At 42.6% G+C, this 27,673-nt stretch overlaps 1 protein-coding gene across 1 annotated transcript in view; it reads left to right on the top strand.

The window, feature by feature from the left end:
• Positions 1-27,670, top strand: part of LOC108106922 (rap1 GTPase-activating protein 1) — a gene marked incomplete at its 5' end in the record, with an annotated part of 32,379 nt that extends 4,709 nt beyond the window's left edge. The window contains 4 exon segments of the mRNA XM_041817707.1: positions 24,656-26,368; positions 26,433-26,618; positions 26,620-26,922; positions 27,048-27,670. Coding sequence (XP_041673641.1) covers positions 24,656-26,368; positions 26,433-26,618; positions 26,620-26,922; positions 27,048-27,206 — 2,361 coding nt within the window.
• Positions 27,671-27,673: the final 3 nt, after the last annotated feature.

Genomic DNA, 27,673 nt, shown 5'->3' with positions numbered 1-27,673 from the left:
CAAAAGAATCTGTCAGTCTTTTTGTGGCTTTTGTTAGCCCACCCAGCATTGAGAAAAAAGTAAAAGTTGTTTCACTTTTCATTATTAACGCCCATAAATAAGCCCTGAGATTCCAACTTAATATTCTGTTAATACTTTTATTATGTCCCCCCCTTTGATTTTCACTTTGTTTTCTATATGCAAACTATTCCATTCCGATTTATGTCTATGAATAGGCAGCCAGGCAGCTAAAGATTTTAATCGCTTTCGCTTGTTTTTTTGTTTTCCCAGACAAAACAAAATACCAAATCGTTTCTATAGCAGCGGCTCAGCTCAAACGAAAAGCAAATTTTTAATGGCAAATTTGTGAAAATTACTCTCGGGCTCATTTCAATTTTGTAATTAATGAGAAATAGTTGGCATTGTTGCTATTATTTATTGCAATTAACTTGCTCGTTTTGGCCTCCGTTCGGCGAACTTGGCGCCTTTTTTCTTGCTCTTTCTCGTTGGCGACGCACTGAAGTTGCCAAATGTTATTGACCCAAATTGAAAACGTATAAAACACGACGAGGCAGCCATTCGAAATAGAACCAAGCAAACAGAGAACTCTGAAAAAAACCAAAAATGTATAAAAAGTACCAACAGTGGAGCTTGGCACAGTGAGGCAGGCAGGCAGGCTAGATGGCTAGTTGGCTGGGATTTATGGCCACATGGTATTCTATAGACTGGAGGCCATTTATATTGCCTGACATTCTGACAAGACTTTAGAAGCGAGTGAAAAATGCAAGTGGAACTCAAATTATCGATGAGGCAGATCGATTTTAGTGGATGCGGTTTTTGTGGCTGAAAAATTGCCTTGAAAAAAAATCAAATAAAATTCAGTTTGGTTGACAAAAGAAAAGCAGTTAATTAGAAAACTTATTTGATCTAAGAAGAAGTAATCTTTTAGAGGGCAATGAACTTGTTTTTTAGATAATTACTAAACCTTAGAAGTAAACTTCTTGGCAAACATGTAAATTACAAAATTTGTTATCTCTCTTACAAGCTTATCTTATCAGAGCTCATTGATTAACTCATTTGCCTTGGGCATTGATGGGTGCTTTGATTAGGTAAGGGGCATTATAATATGAGTTATAATAGATACATAGATAGATACATAGATACATACATAGATACATAGAGAATAGATAATAGATATATAACCATATATCCGAACTCTTTTTAAGCACCCAAAAGCTTGCTCTTCCCTTGCTCGCCTTTTATCTCAATGTACGCATTCCTTGTCTTGCCGTTTATGGCCAGTATTTGCATATCTGTTATCCGACTCTAAGTTTTGTTTAAACATTGGCAAATTTAGCACATACTGCATACACACACACACACATGCCCCCTTTGTTGCCCCAAATTGCAGCAGCTGAGCCAACAGACGCCAGTAGGCTTGGATTTTCCAAAAAAAAAAAACGAAGCGAAATTCCTCAGACCAAAGTGGAAACCTTGTGGCGTCTGTTTGTGTTTGTTGACAAACTAATTGCAACATTTTGCATTTGGCGAACGCTTTTAATTAGCCAGAGTTACAGATACAGATACAGATGGAGATACAGAGGTTGATAACGAAAACAGAGACTTGACTTTTACTATCAATTAACATAATTCATGGCGCTGACTAAGTTCGTCGTCGTCTCCCGATTCGATTATTTGCACAATGTAATTTGTCATGATTAGATACATTTGGCTAACTGCAACTGTTTCGTTAATTGGCAACATTGGCAGAGAGAGAGTCTGAAAAGCAATTTGGGTCACACATACATGAGCTGGCTCTAACCGAGGAATTTCAATTTTGAAAGCAACGGCGTTTTTGGCCGTTCGAGAACTCTGCTAAGAAATCTATTAGCCAACTGGCGGTCTTTGAACTCTCCACTTATTCTCAAATTCCCTGCATCTCTCTATGAGCCGGAGATTTATGTATATCATAATCAACGTACTAGGCACAGCTCCCCAAGGCAAGCTTGCCATTTCTGTTGATACCTCTTAATGGTTTTTGGGTTGTGTGAGCAGCTATTAGGGGAGGCTATAAGTCGGGTAAGGAAAGAAGAATTAAGAAGATTAAGATCAAATATGAGTTTAGTCCCTCTACTAGTTCATCTCCATAAAACAGGGTATCTCCTTTTCGTTTCCCTTACCCTTTAGCTCTGCATTTTGTAAGTCATATTGCGCATACGCCACATTCGCCAGGCCTAGATGGCAAAGCCAAGATATGGAGGCCCATGGCTGCATTTGATGCCTGCCGTGGGGACAAAGCAAAAGATGCTTATCACCAACTGGCCGAGATGAGATGGCTGGAGAATCATTTTGCGGCTGTTGTCTTCTTGCCACGCTTTGTTGTCTTTGTTTTTGTTTTTTTGCCGGGAATGAGAAGTGAAAAGTTGCCATAAGCAGGCGAAGCAGCAATGTTTGTCTCTCTGTTTGTATTCAATGCGTTGGTGACCCAGAAAAAGCTTTCATACCAGCTGCCAACTGACGGCTCTCAGTCCACGAATGCAACCGCAGAGTGGATCGGGAACAGCTGCAAGTGTTTTGCTTCAGGTCGCTTCATTTTACTGCCACTCCCCCTCACTTTGTTGGGAGTTCTGAGTTCTGAGGGTCTCTCTGTGGATCTGTCGTCGCAGTTGAAATGCAAGTGGGAATCGGAATTGGTTGAGCATATGGTCATGACGTTTGCTGTACTTGGATGAACTGATTTATGTAGGTGCTGAGCTGCCTCCGGGGAAAGAAGGGAAAATGTGTCATTATCAGTTTCAAGTTTCTAGTTTCAAGTTTTTTTTAGCTAGTAAATATTAGAGAAATATTTTAGTAAAAGATAGAAACTCAATTTTTAACAGAAAACATTAATTAAATTCCCACTTTTTAAGCTCACGAAAGCAGCCATAACTCCTTCAATATCTCAACTCAATTCCCAGGCTAACACTTTACCTAAACCAAGTTATTAATGTTTTTTTCTTTTATTACTTCACCATTTAAAAAGCAGATATGTGTTTGATGAAAAACTTGTGCCATTAAAAATTTACATGCCACAGCCAAAGTACAGGTTTCTTTTAGCCTTTTCAGGCTGTTCGTTTTTAGCCGCTTGGCGTTAAACGAGTTTTATTTACAAACAATTTTTACTCGTAGTTGATTTCACAGTTCTCTCGTGTTAAGCGAACAAGTTTATTTGGCTTTAGCTGGCCAACTAGCTGTTGACGTAGCCCGCTTATGTAATTATAATTTAACCAGTGACTGCCAAACTGTAAACAGCTGAGATCGGGGAATCGAATCGGAAAATAATTACAAACAATGTGTATATGTAATTAGTAACTATATATCAATGAAGCTGATTTGAGGCTGGCATTAGTCAGGTTATAATTATAGAAATAAGCTCAGGGAAAAGGTGGTTGGAGAAGTTTTTTAGAATTAAAATTGAGTCTTTGTTAGGTTGTCAAAAAAAGTCTTGCGGTATTTTCGTTAGTTCGCATAGTTCTTGTTTTATTCGTCGCATCAGGTCATACTATACCTTTTTGGAAAGCTCTTTTCACGCGCTAACAAACGTGTTTGATTGATTGTCTTTTCTTTTAAGTCGTTCGTTAGTTATAGCGTCGCAATCATGAAGCAAAATAATGAGAAAATACGGCATATTTTACAGTACTACTAAGATAAAGGCAAAAATGCATCTCAAGCCGACAATGAAATTTGTGCAGTTTATGGACCCGATACAGTTTCCATTTCCACCGCACAACGATGGCATCAACGTTTTCGTTCTGGTGGTAGAGGTGGTCGAAGATGCGCCACGCTCCGAGTTTTTGGCCAATAGGGAAGCGAGCTTCTATGAGAGGGCCATTATGAAGTTGGCATCTCGTTGGGAACGAGTCATCGAACAAAACGGCGCATATTTGACTTGAATTGCATTATTGTAAACAATTTTATACCGCAAGACAAACTAACCTAGCTGTTTGGGTGATTAAAAATTGATTTTTTTTAGTTTCTTTAGAGAACCTTCTCAAACTCTTGCTGCTCTAAGACACTTTCTTTGACCAACTTGAATCACTTTCAAATTATATCTAATTCTCGGTTCTTGGCTAGATTTCTTCGGTTATCAACTTTTCAGATTCGCCCCCTGGGACATTTTTCGCACTCTCCGACGGGGCTTGGCAATTATTTCAATTTGCCTGTCCACTCGTTGGCTTTCTATGACATTTGCAATTTGCTGGAATTGCAATGGCAATTGGCTTGGATTTTTTTATTTTTCTATTTTTCTGATTTTCCGTTTCTGAATCAATCATTCAAGCAGCGCGCCTTCCTCTCTATTATTTCTTTTTTTTTATCAACAATTTCACTTTGCCCGGCAAAACTTTCATTTTAATTAGGAGCAGCGAGGAGCAAACCAAAGCAAAGCAAAACAAAATCAAAATCAATTTCAGTTAACTGGCCAAGAGATTGGATTGGAAAACCGACCGCAGATTCAATTTTCAGAGGTCAATTAGCAAAGCTCTTGATGGACATGTGGCTAGAGGGGAGAGGGGAGGGTGAAAAACCGGTTTCGTTTCAATTTTACAATTTTTATTCATTTACCATTTTGAAAGGCATTAGATATAGATATGTATTTTTGCTGCTTTAGTTTGCATTGTTGCTCAACGAAAAGTCAAACGTGGCTAATTACGAGGCATTGCTGGCGTCATTGTTTGCGGCAATTTCGTGTGCAAGGTGTGCCTGAGCAGCAGTTTGGCGGACCCGTCACAATAACACTAGCAGAGTCACCCGATCGAGCTTGAAACCACCCACCCAAATGGCCTTTGGGGGCACTAAGGTTTCAGTCACTGCAAGAAAATGCGGTTAAGATAGGAGAAATCAAAGGAAAAAGGTGGGAAAACAGTAGAAATATGAATTAATTCTCAAGAAAAAGTCAAAAATAAGCAAGTTAATTTCTATTTCCCTTCTAATAGTTGGTTTTCTATTATTTCTCTAAGTGCCTCTTGGCTTAGAAATCGAACTCTATAGCGTTTGTAAGTCGAAACCTTAGTTATCCTTCATGCCCGGCCTGGCAGTCTAGACTTTGTGTTTCTTCTAATTGATACAGGCGTGAGTTGAGTCATTCGGAAAAACTATCAAAAAAAGACTGAAAAGAGCCGCGGCTTGAGTCATTCACCTAAGAACCAATAAATTTCCCACTAGAAACCCATAAATACCAAACCCAATACTATGTAGAGGCAAACTATCTATCTTTCAGATTCAGATTCCTTTGTGTTTTTCTGGGTATTTTAACAAAAAGTCTTTTGTGATTTTCTATTGCTATTTCTATAGAGAGAGCCACACTCTTTGGTCTATTTGAATCAAAGTCAGGCAGGTTCAAATGTCAATAGCAAGTAAATTGAGTAAAATAACACAAAAATCAACGTTTTGCTAATGGACGGGCAATTTTGCGTTCGCACACGCTGCCTGAAAGGCCTGCACAGCTACATAGATACGAATGTATCTTTAATTGCCGCAAATTGCCTTTGAGCTGAGTTTGCTATGGATTTTTGCGTCTTTTTTAGGCTTGTTTTTTTTTGGGCTGCATCAAAGTCAAGTCAATTTACATCCTGCGGAGGCGGGAGGACTTGCTGAATGGGCGTAGGTGTAGGCTGTAGGCTGTAGGTGGCACTAATTCAGTTTCCTTTCCTGTCCCTGGCGCCTGCCACTTAATGATAGGCGTCGCGTCGCTTTGGGGGTCTCGTCTCGTTGCCTCCTTCCTCTGAAATTTCAGCCTTCCACGAATTTCGAAACGAAGGTTTCATTGCTTCTCCTACCTGAATTTCCCCGGAGGTTTTAGAGCCATATGCTGATGTCACGTCTGGGTTTGCGATCCAAGACCTCACCTTTCGTAAGTCCCCTCATTACACCATGTCGTACGCTTCAATTTCAGACTTCTCATTCTTTATTTTAAGTTAATTGTTTATGGTTGACTTTTTTTTGTTTCTCTGTTTGGCTCGTAAAAAGTGTATATATTTCTGTGAGATGTTTATGGCGGGGACAACTGAATAGCAGCGCCAGGTACAGGGCAATACGATTTTATTTACGATCGTTTGTATATATAGTTGGATATATATATATTCCCAAGAATGTGAGGCTGGTCACGTCGAAGGGGCTGCGGCAAACAGTTTTTGCAAATTAATAAGCTATGTATGGGAAAGTCAAGGAGGAGGAGAAGGAGGTAAGGGAACTAAACTAAACCATAAATTGTTCTAAAAACTAGAAAAATGCTCTGGTTAACTATCTAAAACTCAAACTCCCTTCCCTGCTTATCATTTATTTACTTTTAGTCATTTATTTATGACTCTGAATGCATTTAACCCAATAATATTATCAATGCATTAGCCCAGAGAGAGAGACGAGAGCAGCCTTGGGAACTTTCCGCGTCAACCCAATCCTCTGTGAATAAATATTAGAATTTCAGACATTAGATAAGCGATAAGCCAAACCAAATTGCTTTTGTTCCTCCTCTATTTGCATATGATAGAGGTTCTGTTATTGATTTTTGTGGCCCACAAAAGGTAGATAAGGGAGAGACACACCCTCGGAAATCAGATTATTTTAGGGGGTCTAATAAGCAAGCTAAGTGACACTTCATTTTACCAAGATTATTAGCCTTGGCAGTTAAAATAGAAAACGAAAACAGAACAAGGCCTTAAAAACGTGTGATATCTTTGCTGTTTGCTTGACGGATTACAGCCCAGAAACTACACATGGCCATAAGAACAGAAGGTCAAATGGGCTGTAAACATAAAACAAATGGCTGGGTCGTAAAAGAGAGAAGATTTTTAGCTTCCTGTGCAGATTGCGCAATTCCCTGGACCACAGCAGCCATTGCAGGGAAATAAAAAGAGAGGAAAACCCAATCCTAACATGACCAAAAACACCAGGTGAAAGCCCTTGCTTCCTTGGCCATTCTGTCAGCTGTCAAATGACATTTATTATAAAACATTTAAATGTCAACTTCGATCGTTCGCTGGCCAATTGTTTTTAGCTGTCGCTGCCTATAAATTTCCAGCAGCTGACGATGATTTGTGGCTGGGGAAAAGCGGCTAAGCGGCTAAGCGTAGCTCCTTGGGCCAGCTCAAATGGTCAGTCTTCTGTTTTCTGTTTTCTGCTCTTTTTATTTTTGTCAGTTTTGGCCTGTCTTCGGTGTCTTTGTCTCGTTTCTCAGATCGCTGGCTGAGCTGCTGGCATGATGTCATATCGGATAGACAAAGGCCGGATCGGTTGCCAAGTGGTTAGATCCAAGTCCGGGGTTGTGCCCTAACGGAAATGTTAAGAGAGTTCTTAAAATTAGTTTGGCCTTAAAGGGAGGGGAAATTTGTAGGAGATATTCCAGAAGAGAAGTCTTTAGGTTGTTTTAGCCAGGTGTTGAAGAGTTTTTAAGGGTAAAAACAGAAATTCAAGTTAATAAGGAGCTATTAGGGCTATTGGCCAACCTAAAGAGCCTCTGAATGTTGTGGCTTTCAAACTGCGTAGTCATTCTTGAATGTCTTTTGCTGTCTTAACTCCCTTGGCTTGGCTAATTCTGGTTGTTGTCGCTGCCTTTTTTTCCATTTGGGCGTTCCGACATATGCTTATTGTAATTTTCAGCCGGCGCCTGTCCTCAAAGAGGGTGTAAAGGAGGGGTAGGGGGATGGATTGATATGGAGAGACTGCCCACCAACGAACCTCCAACCTATAGCTCAACCCTTTTGCTGTTTTTGCTTGGCTCTGGTCTATGATGATTTAATATGTAGGCAACTCGCCTATGACATGGAAACAAGCCACAAGCCAAGCCGCAAAACGAGGCGAAACAAGAACTGTGTGAATGGAATGAAGGGAGGTGGGTAAAGGGAGGTGGTAGGAGGCAGGGTGATGTGGATGGTGGCTATAACCCAGGGGGATATATGTTCGTATTCGTATAGTGGTAAATGGGCAGCGGCGGCAGGCAGCGGCTGCGGCAAAAAAGCTGCGCCTTTGGCAGCTCCAGGGAAAACGAGGCACTGGCAAAATATTTCTCGTTGCCTGACTCGGCAACGTTTTTTTGGCCAAAGTTCAGAGCACTTACAAAGGAGGGTAGGGAGGGTCAGGAGTCGAAAAGGGAGGCTGACTCCTCTGGTTTTTCGGTTGACTCATGGAAGTCACGTATGTATGGCCAGCAAAAAGCTGTGCTCGCGCGGTATTCGGCGCTCTCAGCTTGGCACGCCATGTTTATTAATATTTAAATGCAACGAGCCATTCGCCATGCGAACAATTTCAGGCTTGAATGCGGTCGAAAAGGAGGGAGGGACAGAGGCGTACAGAGGTGCCATTTGCGTAATCCTTTGGCAATGCTCTAAATGCAATGCGGAGAACAGAGCGCTGGGGTGCCCCTGGGTGCCTACACATGTTACATTTCTAATGAAGCATGTTGTCCAAGCACGAACACGCTGTTCTCCCTATCTACTTGAACGAGAACCCAACCAACCGATGGCACTCCCTCTTTATCGCACATTTGGCACTGTTTGCAAATAGCCATCATCATTTGTTGTAGTGGATTTCGTATGGTTTTTGGCTTGGGTTAGGTCATGGGTTGGCTTAGGTCATCCCTTTGGTGGCAAATGGCAAATTTGATACTTATCCTAAGAGGATTGTTTGTTAGGGTGAAGTGAGTGAGGGAAAGGGATTTAAGAAACCTCTTCATATAACTCAAATCAATTGGAATTTCCCGCTGTGTAGCTTTACCTTTCCTTTCTTCTTTAACTGCAATCATGGCTGTAGTTTATTTTCCCTAGTTCGTGGGCTTGGCCACTACCTCATTAGCTGCACTTCCTGAACGGAGTTCCGTTGCGGTTCTGCTGCTCCTTGGCTGGCTGGCTGGCTGGCTTGCAGGTAACTGAAGCCTGTTAGCTGACCAGATCCGTTCCAGAAACCACTTTGTATCTGTGCTGTAACTCATTCCACTTTCGAGTCCTGCACACGCATCCCACATCCGTTGGCAATTTGTTTTGCTGTGTTTTTCCTGTAGTTTTCTTCTGCCTTTTTTTTGGGTTTTTGGGTTTCTGCTGAGGCAAAGCAGCCACTCGAGTTCGTCTGCAGTATCTGCAGTTTACCCTCCACAGCTGGCTGCTTATTATTTTGGCTTCTCCCTCGGTTCTCGACTGCACCTGCTCCTCTTCACTGAGCAATTGTTTCCCATGGAGTGTCTGTCTGCCTGTCTCTTTCTGCGTACGCCTCCTCATGTTTCCTTCTTCTTGCCTGCACAAGGATGTTTATCCTTTGGCCGCTAGTTACCTACCCAACCGACTTTGCCTCATTTGCATTACAAATCACTGGCTAGTGAGAAATCCTTGCGGCGACCCAGTTTCGCTATCTAGCTATCTCCCTTTTAACAGTGCCTGCCAGCAGTTTGCGCATCAAAGATTCATTTCGCATAAATCGCTGACCGTTTTTAGCCTCAATTTCTCCCTCAACCATTCCCACGCCGTAATAAAAAACCTCTGCCAGTGCATTTTGTTTTCTTTTTTTTAAGGGGGAAGAACTCTAAAAGGGGCGTTTCAGCTGCCTTTTTCAAATGCGTTTTTTTCGCTCTTTTAACCAAAAAAAACTAAACCAAAATTTTCCCCTCTTCTTTCTTTGCAGGTTAGTACCATCAGCAGATGAAAAAACAGGACAGAAGCAGCCTCAGCGTTTTTGGCATTCATGAATTATGAACTAAAGCCGATTAGCAAAGAGAGTGATAAGGCTATAGAGTTTGGGTTTTATAATTTCTGGACAGATTTTTAATTTGGCAAATGTAATGGCCGCGGCATTTTATGGCATTTTGTGGCACGTTCCCTGGCCCCGAAAGGGATTAATAGTTGGCAGCTAAGCTGGTCGTGTCAGGCCCAGGCAGGTTTTACTTTACAGAGAGAGAAATTTTAAAGAAACACAAAAATATTTAATCAAAGTGAAAGTGTAAGATGTTAGATTAAAAGGAAAATCTCTTTTCCTTGGCTAATCATTAAGAAAAAAACCAAAAAAGTTCTTAAAAAACCTTCACCCTCCTTTCTCTCTGTGCTTACAAAATACGAAATCTCTTAAGCAGCTTAGGCTATCAGCTCACTCTTAGGAACCAAAGGCAGCGAATAATCGTTCACCTGGCGGCTTTAACCTGAGACAGGTGTAGTGCTCAATTAGCCATAAGAGCCAGGGTTTTCCCCCACCCCTTCTACCAGACTTTACTTTCACTAGCGCTGAAAACTGTGGGAGAACTTTTCCAAAGACAGAATCGATTTCTGTCACAGCTGACAAGTTTTCGATTTAATTTCCCCAGATAACTGGTGACTAGTTTCTATGGCCAAGAAGATGTTATAGCCATAACCCTTGGTGGGACATCCGCCGCGTGTGTGGGAAAACCTTCGAAGTTCGAACTCAAATGGAGCTCAACTCTTGCTGGGACAATCTGGCATCCGTTGACATATCCATTGAGCTGGCCCAAAACGGAAATTACTTTTGGGCCAACCATCTAGCTATAGTTTTGAGCCATGTTTGCCCACACATTAGGACCATTGTTTGTGCTCTCCAGTCAGGCTCTCAGTCTAACAATATCTTTAGTCTCAGTTTCATTTTCTCCCCACCTCCCAGAGTTTAGTGCCGTCAATTAAGCAATCAGGCAAATGTTGATTAATTAGCCAGCCAGCTAATGGAGCTGGAGGGGAAATCGCTTGATTTACATGTCAAGTGATTAAGTTTTAATATTGCCATAAATTGATAGGCTAAACATTACAAGGTCATGGCGAAGACAAACATTTGCAGAGATGACTGTGTTTCCTGTGAGTGATAGATGATTTGATATTCCATTTTTGAGATACAAAAAGTTGTTAGATGATTTATGGATTTGTTAACACTTTGAGTACAAACTTTCTGGACAAAAAGCTTAACAATATTTTGCAAATTTTTGTATCTATAAGATACAAGTTAATGTCTGTATCTCACGCAGCTTTCGTTGGCTATGATCATCAATGTATCATCACAATGATTTCTTTTTATGAGACAAGTTTAATGAACTTCCCTTGGAGTTACACTTTGGTGTGGGCCCTGGCAAGGGGTTAAGCCAGAGAAAAACGCACTGTCTTGGTGTGTAATTAAGTGATGTGGCAACCCTGTCCGCTGCCCTGGGTTCCCATAACTTATGCCCTGGCAAATAATAATTATAATGAATGGTAACACAAAGCCCAGAAGGAGAAGTACGAGATACAGTATCTCCTCATCTGCTCTCCATTCTCTGGCTTTTTGTACAAAAGAGTCTTAAATTTGGATTGCATTAGAGGCAACTTTGTTACTCTTTGATTATGGGAAAATGCTGGAAAAGGCCCCCCCTTTTTTGCTGGCTACTTGCTGCAGTAATTTCGTTGACTTGGCTTGGCTTGGCTTGGTTAACGGTAAGCCCGGCTAACTGCAATGGCCACTTTTTGTTGTTATTGTGGATTTCCTCGACGCTCGACGGTGTTACTGTTGTTTTTGTGTCTCTGCCTGCATTTGCAATTATGCAAGTTGGGGTTCTAGAGACTGCAATTGAGATTGAGACGGCGACTAACGCCAGACAAGGCAACAAATTCAAACGAGAGGAGGCGAATCTATAAGGAAGGAGAAGCACGGCGAGAAAATCTTTGACATAAACTTAAACACCATAAAAGAGGTCTATAGATATCTATATTACAGTCTTACTTAGACCTAAAGAACTCACTTCTTTTCTCTCTCTGTGCTTAAGGAAATCAAGTCTCTTGGGGAGTCGAGTCTCTGGCCACTTGCCACTTGTTTGCATAAGACTGGAATTCTGCGTTGCGTTGCGTCATTAATAAAAATGTCTGGCAATGGCTTAAAATTTATGGCATGCTTTTGGACAGGCCTGGGCCTGGACTGGCTAGCACTTTGTAGCAGAAGGAGACGGCAACACTGTCCTCTACCTGTAACTGCAGAACTGTAAAACTGTAGTTTGTGTGCTTGTCAAACTGTAATGAATTTTAAATTTCCTCAAGTTGAGGAGATTTATGATTGCTACTCGCACGCAATTTGTTTTGCTCCACTTTCGGTAGTTGACTCAAATGTCCTGGAAATTGTGACACGTGTGTCTGCCACGCCTCCTTCGCGGCCTCCTCCAGGCTTATGACAGCCAACTTTGCCCTGTCATTGTCATAAAGTAATAAATGCCGCTTATAAACACACATTGTCATCGTTGGAGTAAGAGGGGGGTATAGGGATAGGGATAGTGATAGGGGGGGAATATAACCAATCATTATTTCGATTGTGGAACAACTCTGTCGGTAGGGTTGCCATCCATTCGACTGGCTAAAATGTCAATAAAAGTATTGTTGTCTGTGAGTTGGGGAGTGACCCAGAAAATGAGTTTGTTGACGTCATGCCGAGACCCAGTGACTGTCCAATGCTGCACTGAGAGAAGGGTAGTGAAATATACTTTAAACTTTTGATGTTACTTAAGCTCTTTTAAGCGACTTAAGAAGATAGTTAATATAAATAATGACTCAAGTTTTTATTAAGAGAAACAAAGTTAGATGCTCTCTGGCTTTCTTGGCTTAGAAAGGCAATTTATTCCGATTTGCTAGCTATTTTCGCTTAGTGTAAAGGAAGCGCGGTGAGCTCAATCATCCCTGACAGCCGGACAGGAAGGAAGAGCAGCAGCAGCAGTAGCAGCGGGGTATAGAGGGGAAACTAAAAGGAAACCAAGACGGAAGGATGCATTATGCTCGCCTTTCGGCTTTCCTGCGGTCTCGTTTCGTTTCTCCGTTTCGCTGGAACTTCCGGCCCAAAATGGTTTTATTTCTGTTTTGTTTTTTCTTTTTCCGCTTCTTCTTTACTTTGGCTTTGGTTTTGGTTTATTTATTTCTTTTTTTTTTATTATTAATTATTGCCTTTTTTGGTGGCCTAAATTCAGGTGTCAGCTGCTGGCGGCAGCTGCCAATTTGAAATTTTATACTTTGCGGTCAAACTTCTTTGGCACCTTCTCTCTGCTCTCCCTCTTTCACTCTTTTGCTCTCTCTCTGTCTCTCTTTCGCTCCCTTTCACTTGGCACGCGTTGGCAGAAAACAGGTGCAAAGTCAGGTAAATAATGCGAAAGAGAAATAAAAGCCGTTTTAATGAGTTTTCCATTACACGGTGAGGTCATCGGTGCACTCACTGGTAATCAAATTATTTCCACAAGAGGAAAGTCCCCTCCCCCCCTGAACTTGGGGGGGAATTGTGATGACCTAAGCCAGCCACTAATGGGTTAATAATGTGCCAAGGCAAATAAAAACCTTCTTAGGCTAATTAAATGTCGTTCCTGGCTAGCTGTTGATAATTGCAATTGTAGCCCCCCCGAAAAAAAAGTTTCGCCTTTCCCACAGCCAATTTCTGACCATTATCGAAAATGCTTTGGGCCAAAAGCGGGGACAATCATCGCAAATGGGTGACAGAGCAAATTAGGGTCAAGTTGGGAGGGAGAGAGAGTGAGAGAGTGAGTTTAAGTGGGTTTCTGGGTGGCCAATAAGAATTTGTCATAACTATTTCATGGGTTAAGTTTACACTTTCCTATAATTGATGATTAAATATTATTTAACTTTTAATAACCAATTCATGATTTTACGGTTGGTTTTACAACCATTTGTTTTCCTCCAACTTGATTTATAAACTTAAAACATAAGTTTACGTCCCCCCCTGCTGGTAGTTAATAAATCGACTCTTGACTTTAAACTAAAACCTTAGCAAACAACATCTTGTTTTGCATTTTTGCGATTTGCTTATAAGAACTCGAATTACAATCATTATTCTTCTGCTTAGAGCTCTTCGCCTTGGCTTAGTTTCTGCACAGTTTGATCATTTGATACCCTGACGGGGGCAGAGTTTTCCATAGAACTTGCCGAGAGGCCTTCTAGAATAGCATTGAGTGAGTGTTTTGGCTTAAAACAAAGCCGCTAATTCAAGCCAAAGTCAGTTAGACATTTTCCAAGCCTAAGCTTTGAGAGTCACTAGGCAGTTGGCTATCAGCTTACCTTAAATAGGGGGAGGAGGGAGGAAACTGGCTTAAAACAAATGCCGAAGCTTTGTTTAGCCAGTTTTGATTTTAAGCCAAACCAGTTAGCTGATTTGGCCAGCTCAACTTTCAGTTTTTATTTTTGTCTCTCTGTTTGCGCCCCTCGAAAAGCCAAAACAACTTTTGAGGAAAAATGACAAGCGGAAAACATTGTTTACATTGATTGAGCGGAGCCGCAAGAGGGAAGCAGCAGCAGCAGTCAGAAGTAGAAGGCGAAAGGCCAAGAATTAGCAGCAAATTATCTATGAATGGGATGTGTTTAAATAAAGTGACTTGAGATCGAAGATCATTAGCATGAAAGGCAAGAAGAGAGCCGAACCAGAGCAGGTAACTCTTAACTACCAACTTGGGAATGATATAAGACTTCGATTCCCACCTTCATCCATCGATTCCTGTGTCTGGTTTTTATGGCCTCAACCAAAGAGATCTACGAGCTATTAACTCTTATTCCTATGTGTGATGTATAAATTATGTGCTGGCATTGTGTTCGTTCTTAACTGCTTTTGTGCCGTTTGACTGTCTAACTGTTGTTAGCCAGCAGGCCAAGCAACGACCTTAGGATTAATTTATGCCAAAAAAAAAAAAAACACTACAAAACAGCCTTGTAATAGTTCCTACTACTGCCCAACCGGAGAAACTCTTTTTTTAATGTCTGTTTTTTTGTCAGTGAATATATTTAAACATGGAACCAGCTTAAAAGAACCTTAAAAGCTGATTGATTGTCTGTTAACCAGGCTAAGTAATAGAGGGTTACGAGGGGGTGCTACTCATATTTTCTCAGTCTGTAGTTACCTCTCTCTCTCTCGCCTGACAGCTGTCAATCTATGGCTATCTCTTTTCCTACTGGCATGCCGGAAAAGCATTGTTATTGCCAACTTTCGCTGGCAAGAAAAGCTGAAAAGCTGAAAATCTGAATGTATGTGAAAAGCGTTTGTTCAGTCTCTCTGGCCATGTAAAATGTTGTTCGCTGTTTGTTATTTGTTATTTCAGCCACCAACAATGCCATGGAAATTAGCTGACACAGAAATTGAAAATGGAAAAAAAAAGAAATGAAGAAAAACGTAGACGTAGCTGATAAAGCTCACTCGAGCATGGCAGATGCAGATAAAAAGATACTCGCACTGAGAGATATACTCGAACCATAACCAAGGCTCTTCTCCAAAGCGGATCAGTCATTTGACATTTTCATGCGGCTCAGAAAAAACAAGTTTATGTTGGTTTTTCTGTTTCTGTTTTCTGTTTTTTTTTGCAAACTGAGATCCAGGGCTTTAGCCATTAGCTTTATTGGACATTTGCAATGCCATTAATGCCCATATATGAGTACCCTCCCCTCCTCATTTTCTCGCCGGGTCACGCGAGCCCCGAAATCCATGTCAGAGTTCACAGCAGTTACAAGAACAGTAAAAGAAAGGGCGGCCCCATATGAACTCAAAGCATGCCACAAAAAACAAATAAAAAAAATGAAAACAAAAACGAAAAACAAGCCAACACATAAGAAATTAATGGCCAACAAGTGCGAAAAAGTTCATTTCTCTCGCTGGCTTTTTTCCTGTTCTTTTCTGGTAAAAACTGTCACAGAGAGAGGTGAGGTTGCAGATGGGTGGGTGACCTGGTCACCTGGCTTACCCCAGAGGGCATCCGACAGTCAGAGATGACAAATGGGATTGTCGCATTGCCGTAGGTTTTACTTTATTTGGTTCAATGAACCGATGACTGGGAGGGCAAAGAAAAAAGTGGAGGTGTGTTTAGAAAAGAGTTAGAAAGGTGGGAATCCTTTCTGAGGGCTTTACAGTATTTATTGGGAGTTTCTTACAGGGTTTAAAAGCAGAAGCATAACCACAAATCAGTTCTGTCTGTTCTTCATTAAGATTAAATATCAAATAATGAAGAATCTACAGCTTACCATTTAGAGTTTCCCCTTTCTGCTTGCAGCTTTTTAATCACTTCAAAGCTGAATGATGTATCAGGGTCTTCTTTGGCTTCCCAAAATATCCCCAACACAACCTTGTTCTTGTATTTACACAACTCTCAAGAGCATTTTCCCGCACTAAAACCAATCGCTCTGGGCCATCAGCCACCCGCACAGCTTGTCCACACGCCTCAGATTGATTTGCTGCCAAAAAAATTCATAATCAACCGACAGGATCCGCCCACTTGGCCTCATTCTCCATATAAACAAAAGATATATCTATATATATATATCGATATCTGTATGTAAATTACTTGGCGTAGAGAAACCTTGACTCTAGTTCAATTAATAATTAAATCTCATTTGTTTTTCCGTCACTTTTTTATGGCTTTTGTTAATTGAATTTCAGAGCTCTAGAGCCTTCGTTGTTTCTGGTTCTGTTTTTGGGGTTTTTGTTTCTCGTTTTTGCTGGTTTAGACAATGAAACCAAATCAATTCGTATTCGGCTAAGACGAGAAAGAAACAAATAACCCAAAGAGACCCGGACGAAGGTCTTAGACAGCGTCGCGTGCGTTTCAAACTTGAGAAAAACTTAAAAAGAAATAATAAATAGAAATAATAATAACAATAAAGAGATGATATGCCTGCCCTCAAGATAATTCCAAGATTTTTTTCCGGTTTTTTGTATTTCTCTGTCTGTCTGCTGGATGGTGTTGTTGGCCTTACTGAGAAAAAAAGAAAGAAAGAAAGAAAGAAAGTTTCTAAATGAAATTGCTCGCAATGTTGGATTGTTAAAAAAATGAAGAGGAAAAGATAAATTCATTAGGCAGAGACCGAAAATCCCGTTGGCCCCCGGGCAATGAGCTGGGAAAGGGCTCTAAAAGTGGTTAACACGCCCACAACCAGCATTCGGTTAACCCAACACACTCGCCTCGCCTGTGAATTTCTTCATAAATATTTTGTAAAAAGAAAGTTTCACAGTGGCTGGCAAACTGTAACGCACCCAAAAAAATAAAGTAAACAAAAACCTGACGCCAGATGAATCACCTCAGCCATTGCGGCTGTGTTGAAAGTGTTAAATGCATTGCCTACACAGATTTGGATGTGGATTTGGCCTGTGTTTTGGTTTTGGTTTTAGTTTTGGCCAAATCTGCTGACCAATGGCCACTACACTTTGCCTGTTTGCCTTTGTTACCGATCATTGCTCAACTTGAAGTTTTTTAAGCCTGGCTTTTATTTTCGTTTTGCATTTCACTTTGCGGCCAATTTAGCCGCTTGCATGACTCCCCATTGTTGTTTTTGTCTAGCGCCCCCCCTGGTTGGCTATTTCGGAATTTCTTTAATTGGCCTCCAACATGCAATTGGCCAATGATTCTCCAACTGCGAAATGCACTCTGCAGGATGTCAATGATTGATTACGAAAGTGCAATGTCTCTCCTTCCCACTCTCTTTGCACTTTTTAGTTTTTCTTTTTTTTTTGGTTTTTCTTAAGCTGCATTGCGTGCCCAACTTTTTGGTGTTGTTTTTGTTATTAAGTAAATTAAGTTTATGGGCTGCTAATTCATTGATTTATATGCCAGACTGCAGTCGTTGGGAGTTTTGTTTTCCACTCGTGAGTTATGCCAGACAAGTTGTTAAACCAAAAAAAAAAAAAACGAGGTGATTGAATTGGCAATGAGAAACAGTAACTGATTTACTGATTTACTGAGCAGTTTTGTTTTAAACTTTTCACAAGATTTCATTTCCATCTGCAAAGTCAAGATGCTAAGTGAAAAACCAGATGATTCAGCCTTTTCCCATTAGTCCTTAGTCAGCCATCAAGCCGCTTGAGCTCTGCCAGTGTAAGCAATCAGCGGAGTCGCATACTGAGAATAGTTTTATGAGCCTTTCGCTGATTTCCATCTGGCGTCTGCTGTTTAATTTTCATCCCAAAAACAGAAAGACAGAAGGAAAAACAAAGAGAGAGGGAAAATCCCGACGAGTCGCAGCGAGGTGTGTGTGCGATCATAAATAAGTCAACGAATGTTTGCAGACGCGGCGGCAAATGGGATTGGACTCATATAAAAATGGGCTAGCAGGGGGTCAAAGGGGCTGGGGGTTGGGGAAATGCACTTGTGGGCACTCACTTGGCGTCAAAAGATTTGCTATAAATAAGCAAAGTGCCGCAGAAACAGCAGCTGAGGAAGCAATTTGCGGCAATTGCCATTTATTCATTGCATTTACAGTTTGAGAGCCAGGCTGGTGAGCTGTGAGCCTTCCCAAAATGAATAATGAATAATGAACAGCGAATGCAGTGCTGAGCCCATGCAAATGAATGAAGATTAACGATGAGCGAGTGTTAAATCGGGTTGGTGACATGCGTTGACCCAGTTTTTGGGGCACCAGCTCCCTCCCAAATAAAAGCGAAAAATCAAAAAAAAATACATATGCATATGCAGATAGAGATACAGATACAGTTACAGATATGGCAAAGTAAAAGTGAATGTTGGCGATGCCAAAAAAACGCCAACGCATTGTCGGCTGGTCAGGCCACTTTTTTATCGAGCAAAAATCAAGCAGAGAAATGTCAGATCCCTCCAGCTGCCGCAAATGCCATAAATCATTCAGAAACTGGCTGACAAAAATAGAGCCAAAGTAAGTTGAGAGTGACTTGGCCCAGAGCAGGGATTGAATATGAAAAACTAGAAAAAAATAACTCTTTTAACTCTATCTTTGGGCCAATTAAGTTTCTTTATGATATTTTGAAGTAAATTTATTATTTTTATAACCAAAAAAAGCAACCAGCAAATATATTAAAAACTTTTTATGACTCTCCTGGGCCTTAATTATATTCCAAGCCAATTTATTTCAACTTTTCCTGCTCTCTGTGAAAATGACAGTTCTCCCTGTTTCGCTTTCCGAATGAAAAGCCTTTCAACTTGTTCGGAAAACCCTCTAGCCCTTGCCTCTCCTGCCTTTGCCTCTGCCCAGCTGCAGCATTTTCGAACCACAAGCAATCGAAGCTGCCTTCAATAATTCAATATGCACGTCCAATTTGTTAGCCTCGTTGGTCGCATGTTTTGGCCAAGTAAACAATGCCTTGTTGCCTGCATACCACTACATACCCATGTAACTTTATATACTACTCCCTTGTTTCTGGAAGTTATGTTCCAGTTTGGCTTGTTTAATCAATATTTGATATGGGGAAGAGAATTGAGTTCACCTACGGCTTTGGATAACTTCCAATTTTCCCACTAATTACAGGCCAGGAAATGTTTTTGTTTATATCTCGTTCCCACTGCGAAGTCACTTTGACAAGTGTTTTGGCCGAGGAAAACAAAACATGCTGAAAACTTCCTAGGAAGCCAAAATGGGAGGTACAACTTTCGGGCTCGGCTCGGCTAATTTATAGCCTTTGCGATGATGATGATGATTCTAGGAAGGGTAAGCGGCCAAGAACATCATCAGGTTGTGTACTCTTATTTTTTCATGTTTCACGCTTGGCTGTCGAAATTCTCGTGAGACAAAAGAACTTCTCTCCACATTCGCATTCACAAGTCTCCACGGGGAGGAGCTGGCTGGCTAACTCAAGTTGAAAGAGACAAAGAGTCTCGATCACACGAGCAATTATTTTATGAGAAAAGCAAGCCAAGCGCAGGAAAATAATAAAAACAAGAGGGGGAAAAAGACTTTATGGAAAAAGTGCAGAGCGTAGTTGGCCAACCACTTTGGACTTGGTCTGGCGGCAAAACTTTTGTCAGCTGGTTGTAATTTGAATGTGCAAAGTTACACAAAGTCTTGGGCATTCGAGTGGAAACGGAGCAGCTTCGATGCGCATGTGCAAAGGGTTAAGTAAGGGAAAAGAAAAGGTTGGGCAAGCTCATGAAACAAGCGGGGAGATTGGCTTTTTTTGGGGAGATTGTACAGTGAAGGGCAAGTAAATAGTATTTGGTACTTAGACTTATTAACTTCCTCTTTAAAAAATCACTGAATGTCATTTCAAGAAGCATTCCCAGTAGTAGCTTTAACCCTCTCCGTGTGAATTGCAGAATATCTTATTACGACGACCCTCACAACGTCTCCCCAACTTTTTCACTGTTCATAAAGCCGTGACATGAAGTCATGCTCCTCATACCTACCGAGTTACCTCAGATCAGGGGGGTGGGAAATTGCTTCCCGTGGGCGTGTGGGAATGGAGTGGCTCTGGAGATTGGCCGAGAAGCCAAAGCCAAAGCCCTCTTGATTCTGCCTTGGAACTGTCGCAGCTAATTTTATGCTGCATGTGTGCTTGGGTAGCCTGGGTAGCCCGGGTTACCTGGGTAGAAAGGTAATACTCGCAGCGGGTGTTGCTGGGTTCACTGCGCACAAATTGGGTCACACAAACAGCGAGACTTCACATGCAACTCGAATTCAGCTCGAAGCTGCAATTAAAAGACTATTTTTAAAGCCATCACAGAAACCGCAAAATAATGTATGTGATTTTTTATTAATTAGGAGGGGGGGCGGGGGATCTTAAAAATCAATCAGCCAGCAGCTTTGCTTCATTTTAGTGGCATATCGAAACCATTTTTGGCTGCCTTTCGCTTTCTGCTATACAAATTTATACGTTTTTTTGCTTTGTTCCGCTAATGAAAATGTCGCCAAACTTCAGCAACAACACGTTCGATGATTGCCTTATTTAGGCCGTGTTTGGTGTTCAATAATCGTTGAATCAAAAACGAATATCAATGAACCAGTTGCCAAAACTTTGGCTTTTGGCCAAACAAAAACGCCCCCTAAAAACCTGACACACTCACGACATGATCTCATTCCAGGTGCAATGGCTTCCAAAGCTTCTATAAATATTTTATTTCATTTTATGACATGTGAAGTTTTCTGTCTTTTATTCCCATTTTAACACTCGTTTTGTTCTGCTCACCGCAGAGTGTGATAAGCAAGTCTCTCTGAGTGTATGTTAATTAAGTTTGTGAAAGCGTTTCAAACATAACAATCGTGCCTGGGTCGATTCACTGGGACGTGTGGAGAATCTTAAGTTGAAAGATCAACTTTTCAATCGCTTCTAAAGTGCGTCGCAGCTGGAGCTGAACCCATTAGGCTTTTTTGTTTTAAGAGCTAGCGGTTTCCTTATTAAAGTTCTGTGATCTCTGCTTCTGCTTTTTTAGATTGACTTTTTAGTACTGTTCTTAATGATCAGCATAATGTCTTAGCTGTTGGATGGTTGCTTAATATTTTTCCTAATACCCAAGTCTGAAATCCTTTTTCCCTTTTTTCGCCCACATTCACAGTTTGACACTCATTCTTGACTTGTGACATTTGTGATTTATGCGGTTTTGATTTAAGCACTTCAATCTCGAGTCAGGGCTTGTGTTTTTGCATCACCCCAACCGCAGAGTCAGGAATAAATCATGTGGGGAGTGGGCTGCTCTGGGGGATTGGGATTTGTCCTCCATCAGAGGTATCTCCACCTCCTCACCCCCTCCCTCCCACACACAGACACTCACATTTGTCTGACGTGCGTAGACAACACACAAATATCAATCACTTGGGTAGCTCGAATGTGTCACACTTTCTGAGCTGAGCAATGTGAACTGCATAAGATATTCACAAAGGCGCAAAAGGGAATCATTTTATGATATTAACAGTTTGACAAGCACTGATGACTGATGGTGACTCTCCAACCCCAACCCCAGCCCCAACCCTTTTTTTTAACCCGTTTCCTGTGCCTTTGTTATACTTTGTTTTCTTTTCGGTTTTTTTAAGGGTGTGAGAATGACGAGGGCGTTGAATGCAAAATGCACATTTTTAATGACGCCCGCCTGCACTTGAACAGCGACAGCAACAACAACAACAACAACAACAAGGAAGCGTTGTTGACTTTGCCAGCGTCGCAGGATTTTTTGTTGCACATATGGAGGAGGTGTCCAAAAGAGGAACTGCTGCCCTTCGCCATATGCAAATCGGTTGTTCAATGCAAGCAGGAGAGATGACTTTGCCAGGGGCAGCAGACCCTGCCCTGGCACTCGCTGCAAGTCCCTCTTGTCTTGCCACTACCCCATTAACCTCGAAACGATGACAGAGAGAGAAATGTCATGATATAAAATTTGAGAAAATTACAACTTAATGTTTAACTTTTGCAGTAACTCAAAGTATTACAGTAATGCCTAACTTTAAAGGCAGGCCATTATATCATTAGTTTCAAGTTTAGTTCTCTGTGTACTGTATGTGCCCCTCTTCAGGTTGCCATATGGCTGATGCTTTAGTTTCATTTCTGGTTGGCTTTCTGTATGTTCTATATGTTCTTTTCAGCTCTGAGCTCGTAACACTTTTCCACATCTTGTGGCTCGTGTAGACTCACTTGGTACTCGCTGAATGTAATCCGCTTAAGTTCTTCGGAATCGGCACATAAACCTCATCATCAGCATTATGATTGTCATTATTGTTCGGCGGAAAGCGGAATGATCATTTGTCAGAAGCGAGTTTCTTGTTCTGCGCAAGTTCTACATTCGTCATGCTTTCCACTTTATTACATTTAACTTTGGCATTTTCCGGTTCTCTGTCCGTAGTTGTTGTCCGCTTGTGCCTAATACTTCTCTGCCAGCAGCCTCTCCTCACAAATGGTTTCCTAATTAGATCGCCTAGAACAAGCCAAACAGAAACCAAAAACCAATTGACAAAGTGGAAATCTTGACAAATTAACTAAGGGAAAGAGATGGTAAGGGAGTACGATTTTCCTTATTAGATGACTCACTACGCCGGTCATTCTTCTTTTGTTGACCCAACAGACAGAGCTTATCCATCCAACTATCTGTGTATTTATTTTCGGGGGTGAGGTTAACCCCCGTCTGGTTTCCCATTTAGGCAAACATTAAAAGAGCAACCGCCCTTGGCAAATGAAGCCAACTAAGCGTGTGACGTGACCGACTCTATAAGCAATATCTGCAACTATCCCATAGCTCCAGTTTCCATTTAATTCCATTCCACCACCCCCCTTCTTCCACCGCCCCCCTTATACCGTCTAGGGTTACAAACAAAATTTATTAATTTTTCTCAATTGCCACATTCGTTTTGTATGTCTGCAAAAGTGAGGCGGGGGGAGTTACAGTAGGAAACTGCATTTGCATATTTTGTTTTAGACCATAGTTTGGTTCACACGAAACAGATACAGATACAGATACATAGATACATAGATACATAGATACATAGATACATAGATACATATACTCATGAATGACTGAGCGATGGATGGATGTCAAAATCCATTGGATATGCACCCAAATGACTGAAAATGCAATTCATTAGCGGTGCAGTCAACTAACTGGAAACTGGAAACTCGGCTTGAATGGCGCACAACGCGAATTTGAATAATCGAATCGGTTAACCTTCAATCGATTGCAGAAGTGAGAGGCAGCCACCTCCTCCTTCTCCTACTCCATCTCCAAGTGCCTGCCAAAGTGTATTTATTTTTACATCTTTCCTTGGCCTGGCCAAGTATGGTGGCACTACTACTAACCATTTTTCCTCCATTTTCCTACTTCCTTTGGCTCATTATTTCCAGCCATCAGCTGCAGCTGCAATTGGCAGCAGGCAGACTATTAAATCAAGGCACGAACACTATCGATGAACCCCTACGTAACCCCCCTCTCCCATTCCCCTTTAACCCCTTTGGGTACGTGCCACATTTGGCTGCAGGCCAGCGCAGGGCCCTAAAGTGCAACAAAAGAATCCCAGAAATGGAGAAAAACTGTTTGCAAATAAAAGAAAACTTTTTAATATGCTTGCTTGTTTAGGAGGCAAGGCATGATGGGGTTAAGGCGAGTTTGGTCATGGGTTAAGAGGGGGTCGACCAGACAAAAGCTTCGAGTGGCGCCAGGAATTGAAAAGGAAATGGGAAATGGGAGCAGGAGCCTCGTCCCTTACCCCTTACCCCTTACCCCTTACCCCTTTCATGTCAAATGAAAATGTTGGCTTAATGTTATCAAAAATTCAAACCCATTGGAAGTTTCCCTCTCTGGCAAATCCATCACGTAATCCACGACCACGCCCCTTCCACCCACTGCCATATTTGTTTGGCGCTTTTGCAAATAGTTTGTGCCAACAAAATTGCACAGCCATCGACAGTCGCTGTGCAGCACTCCGTTGAACGTTGCCACGACTGCACCACTCTGCCATTATCCAATCCATCCACATGGCCCGAGGAGGCTTTGAGGCCCGGGACATTTGCATATGGAGCAGGGGCTTGGCGTGGCTGGGGGGCCACGGGCGGGTGTTTCACTGACGATAATTGCATGAAATTATAATGCAGCCGTGCTGCAGAGCCTCTAATTCCGCCTCTAGTTCGCCTGCGTGTGGGAGGCTTCACTGTGGCACCCACACACTCGCTAGCATAATCAGGCCCCCAAGTTTGGGGCATGGGCATGGAGTGTGCCACACATGGATCTCTGACACACTATCCCGCTGAACAATCAAGACAGCTTCGTATTCGTACTCGCAGAGAATGGCCAGGGAAAAATTATATTTATTTCCGCTCGGGATTGGGTTTGGGCTGAAATTTCTGTATTTTTCGGATTTATCTTTGATTTGGAAACGAAAAGGTTACCTTTGAGGAAAAATAATTATTAAGCTTAGGGAAGGCTAAGGATGGCTTTTTCTTTTCTTGAAAATCTTTTGAAGAAAACTCAACTAACTTGTATCTCAATTTCTTTTCTACTTCACAGAACCACCACCGCGGCAGTAACGCAAGTGAGGAGCGCGTGCCACAGCCGCACTCACCCCAAGACAGTCACGCCCATCCGCACAACGGTGGGCTGCAGCATTCGGGATCGCGGGCGACACTGCGCCACTCGATGAACCACTCGAGCAGCTCCACAGTCTCGGGCTCCGCCTGCAGCTCCACGCCCGCCTCCCCGCAACTGAGTGGAGTGGTCAGTGCCTCTGGCTGCCAGCTGCTGTCCAATGGACACCACTATCAATCTCAGTCATCGGTGAGCTCCAATTCATCGATCGTTTCGGCCATTCCCGCCTCGCAGAGATTGCTGGAGGAGACGTTGGCCAAACCGGCACCGTATCCCATGATCCAGCTGCCCCTGCACGGAGGCTATTGGATGGATGGCACTGAGCATGAGTGCGGCTATGATGCCAGGGGTAATCCTGTGCTGCCACAGACAACCTGGATGGCTAAGTTCGAAACGGACGATACGGCCAAGTGCTACAGGAGATTCTATGCCGCCAGGGAGCATTCGAATTTGATAGGGCAGGATGAGCAGTTGGGCCCGATTCTAATCTCTATCAAGTCGGAGAATGTGGCCAACCAGGAGCACATGAGAATCCTGATGAGATTGAGAACTGGCACAATGCACGAGCTTCTGCCAGTTTCATGTCTGCTACCACAGCCAAGTCCGGCAAAAATGGCCCAAACTCTGAATGAAAATATAACGGTGGAGCACTTCATGCCCATCCTGTGCCCCAAGGCATCGACACTCATCAGCGTTTACGACGAGCATGTCCTCGTTTCGCACTTCAAGTTCGGAGTGCTCTACCAAAGATATGGACAGACCACGGAGGAGGAGCTGTTCGGTAACCAACAGACATCGCCAGCCTTTGACGAGTTCTTGGATGTGTTAGGACAGAGGATAAGGTTGAAGGATCACAAGGGGTACAGAGGTGGTTTGGATATCCAGAATGGTCATACGGGCGATACAGCTGTCTATGAGGTATTCAAGGAGCGCGAGATCATGTTCCATGTGTCCACCTTGTTGCCGCACACCGAGGGCGATCCCCAGCAACTGCAGAGGAAACGTCACATTGGCAACGATATTGTGGCCATCGTTTTCCAGGAGACCAACACTCCCTTCTCACCCGACATGATCGCCAGTCACTTTCTGCACGCCTTCATCGTGGTCCAGCCCATTGAACCGAACACCCCACATACCCGGTACAAGGTCAGCGTTACCGCCAGGGATGATGTGCCCTTCTTTGGTCCCACTCTGCCGAATCCCGCAGTTTTTCGCAAGGGTCAGGAGTTTAAGGAGTTCATCTTGACCAAGCTGATCAATGCGGAGAACGCGTGCTACAAGGCTGAAAAGTTTGCGAAATTGGAACAGCGTACCAGGACCTCTCTGCTACAGAATTTATGCGAGGAGCTGCGCGAGAAGACCCGCGACTTCCTGGGCACCGATTTTGCCCAGGTGACGGCCGGAAGTCCCACACCCGAGACTCCAAAGGCGGAAAGTGGTGGCGGCGGCAATGCCGGCTCTCGTTTTATCGATACGGTGAAGAAGGCTTTAATCATGAGGGTGCGTTCCCAGAGCGTGGACACTGGAAATGGTCATGGACCCGGACACACGGACAAGTTTAGCGTGAACACCAAGCTGGGCACACTGAATTCCAAGAAGGAGGCGCATCCCGAAATGCAGACACCCAATCTGAATGTAAGTTTAAACTATGAAGTCCTTGGAACCTTAACTTATTTCTTACCTTTTCATTTTCCAACAGACCTGCAGTCGCACGGCCTCAAAGTCCTCATCCAAATCCAAGTCCTCGAACGAGTCAACCTCCTCCTCCCCGGACATCACCTCCCGCCAGGCGAACAACAACAACAGCAACTCCAATGGCGGACTTCTGCCCCAAAATGGTTCCGGAGTCGGCGTGGTAGCGGCAGCTGTGAGTGCCGCCCAAAATCGGAGTGGTTGCAGTGGCCACCATGTCGGAGACGAGCGATGATTCCAGTTTGAATAGCGTTGATCTGGATCCGATGATGGCGCACTTGGATGGCGGAGCAACCTACATAGACAGTGATACTGGGTTGGAGAGCATGAGTTCCGCTGAGGCCACCACCAAGGCGTGCTCCTTGTGCTTGGATGGCGTCCAGTCGACTATGATGGGTAGTTCGCCCAGCAATGAGACGATCGTGAAGATCGAGAACCTGCGCCAGGAGGTAACGCGGTTGAAGTGCGACAAGCTGGATCTACTCAGGCAGAATGTGGTAGGTATTTGAGCTAAAGAAGGTCTTTCAATTGGGTAACCCTGATTAATACCTTTACTAGTTTGATATTTCCAAGTTAGTTTCCAATATGAACTCATACTAATCCGATTGCTTTCTTTTTACAGACTTGCCAGCGCGACATCAAGCGACTTCGGGAGCGGGAACTCTCCCTGCAAGGCGATCTATCAGCTGCTGGAAGGGAGATCCTGCGACTACGGGATCTTCTCAAGGAGTACATGCCCGATAATACAACTTCACCACCCATCTCCATTTCGCCCATCTAAGCGTAAAACGCAAACCTTTGATAACCGAACTGGACGAGGCAGGAAGGCTGGATAAGGAGTGACCACTGTGCCGTGTATAACACTTTGGAGAAATGGAACCGAGGAATCGTTTGGAGAGTTGAATAGCAGACAGATGGCGTAGCCCCCGAAAAAAAGAAAAAGAAACCCCAAACAAAAACAAAAACTGTATTATATTTAGTTAACGTAGCTGTAGATGTAGATCCAGAGAGATCGGACAGGTTGCAGCAGGCATGCGCATGGACAAGTTATTATATAAACTACATACAAACAGTTACAAACTAAACTAAAAACAAAGCGATTAAACAGCAAATGAAAACAGAACACAAAACTCAAAAAAGTACACCAAATATATAATATAAGTCTTTAAGCATATTTAACGCAAGATTAACAAGCCTAATCCTAACCCTAAATCATAAATCATAAAACGTAAAGCCCCCCCCCAAAAC

The sequence above is a fragment of the Drosophila eugracilis genome, unplaced genomic scaffold, assembly GCF_018153835.1.
Source record: "Drosophila eugracilis isolate 14026-0451.02 unplaced genomic scaffold, ASM1815383v1 contig_1850, whole genome shotgun sequence".
NCBI classification, from domain to species: domain Eukaryota; kingdom Metazoa; phylum Arthropoda; class Insecta; order Diptera; family Drosophilidae; genus Drosophila; species Drosophila eugracilis.
This window is presented reverse-complemented; position numbering and strand designations above follow the sequence as displayed.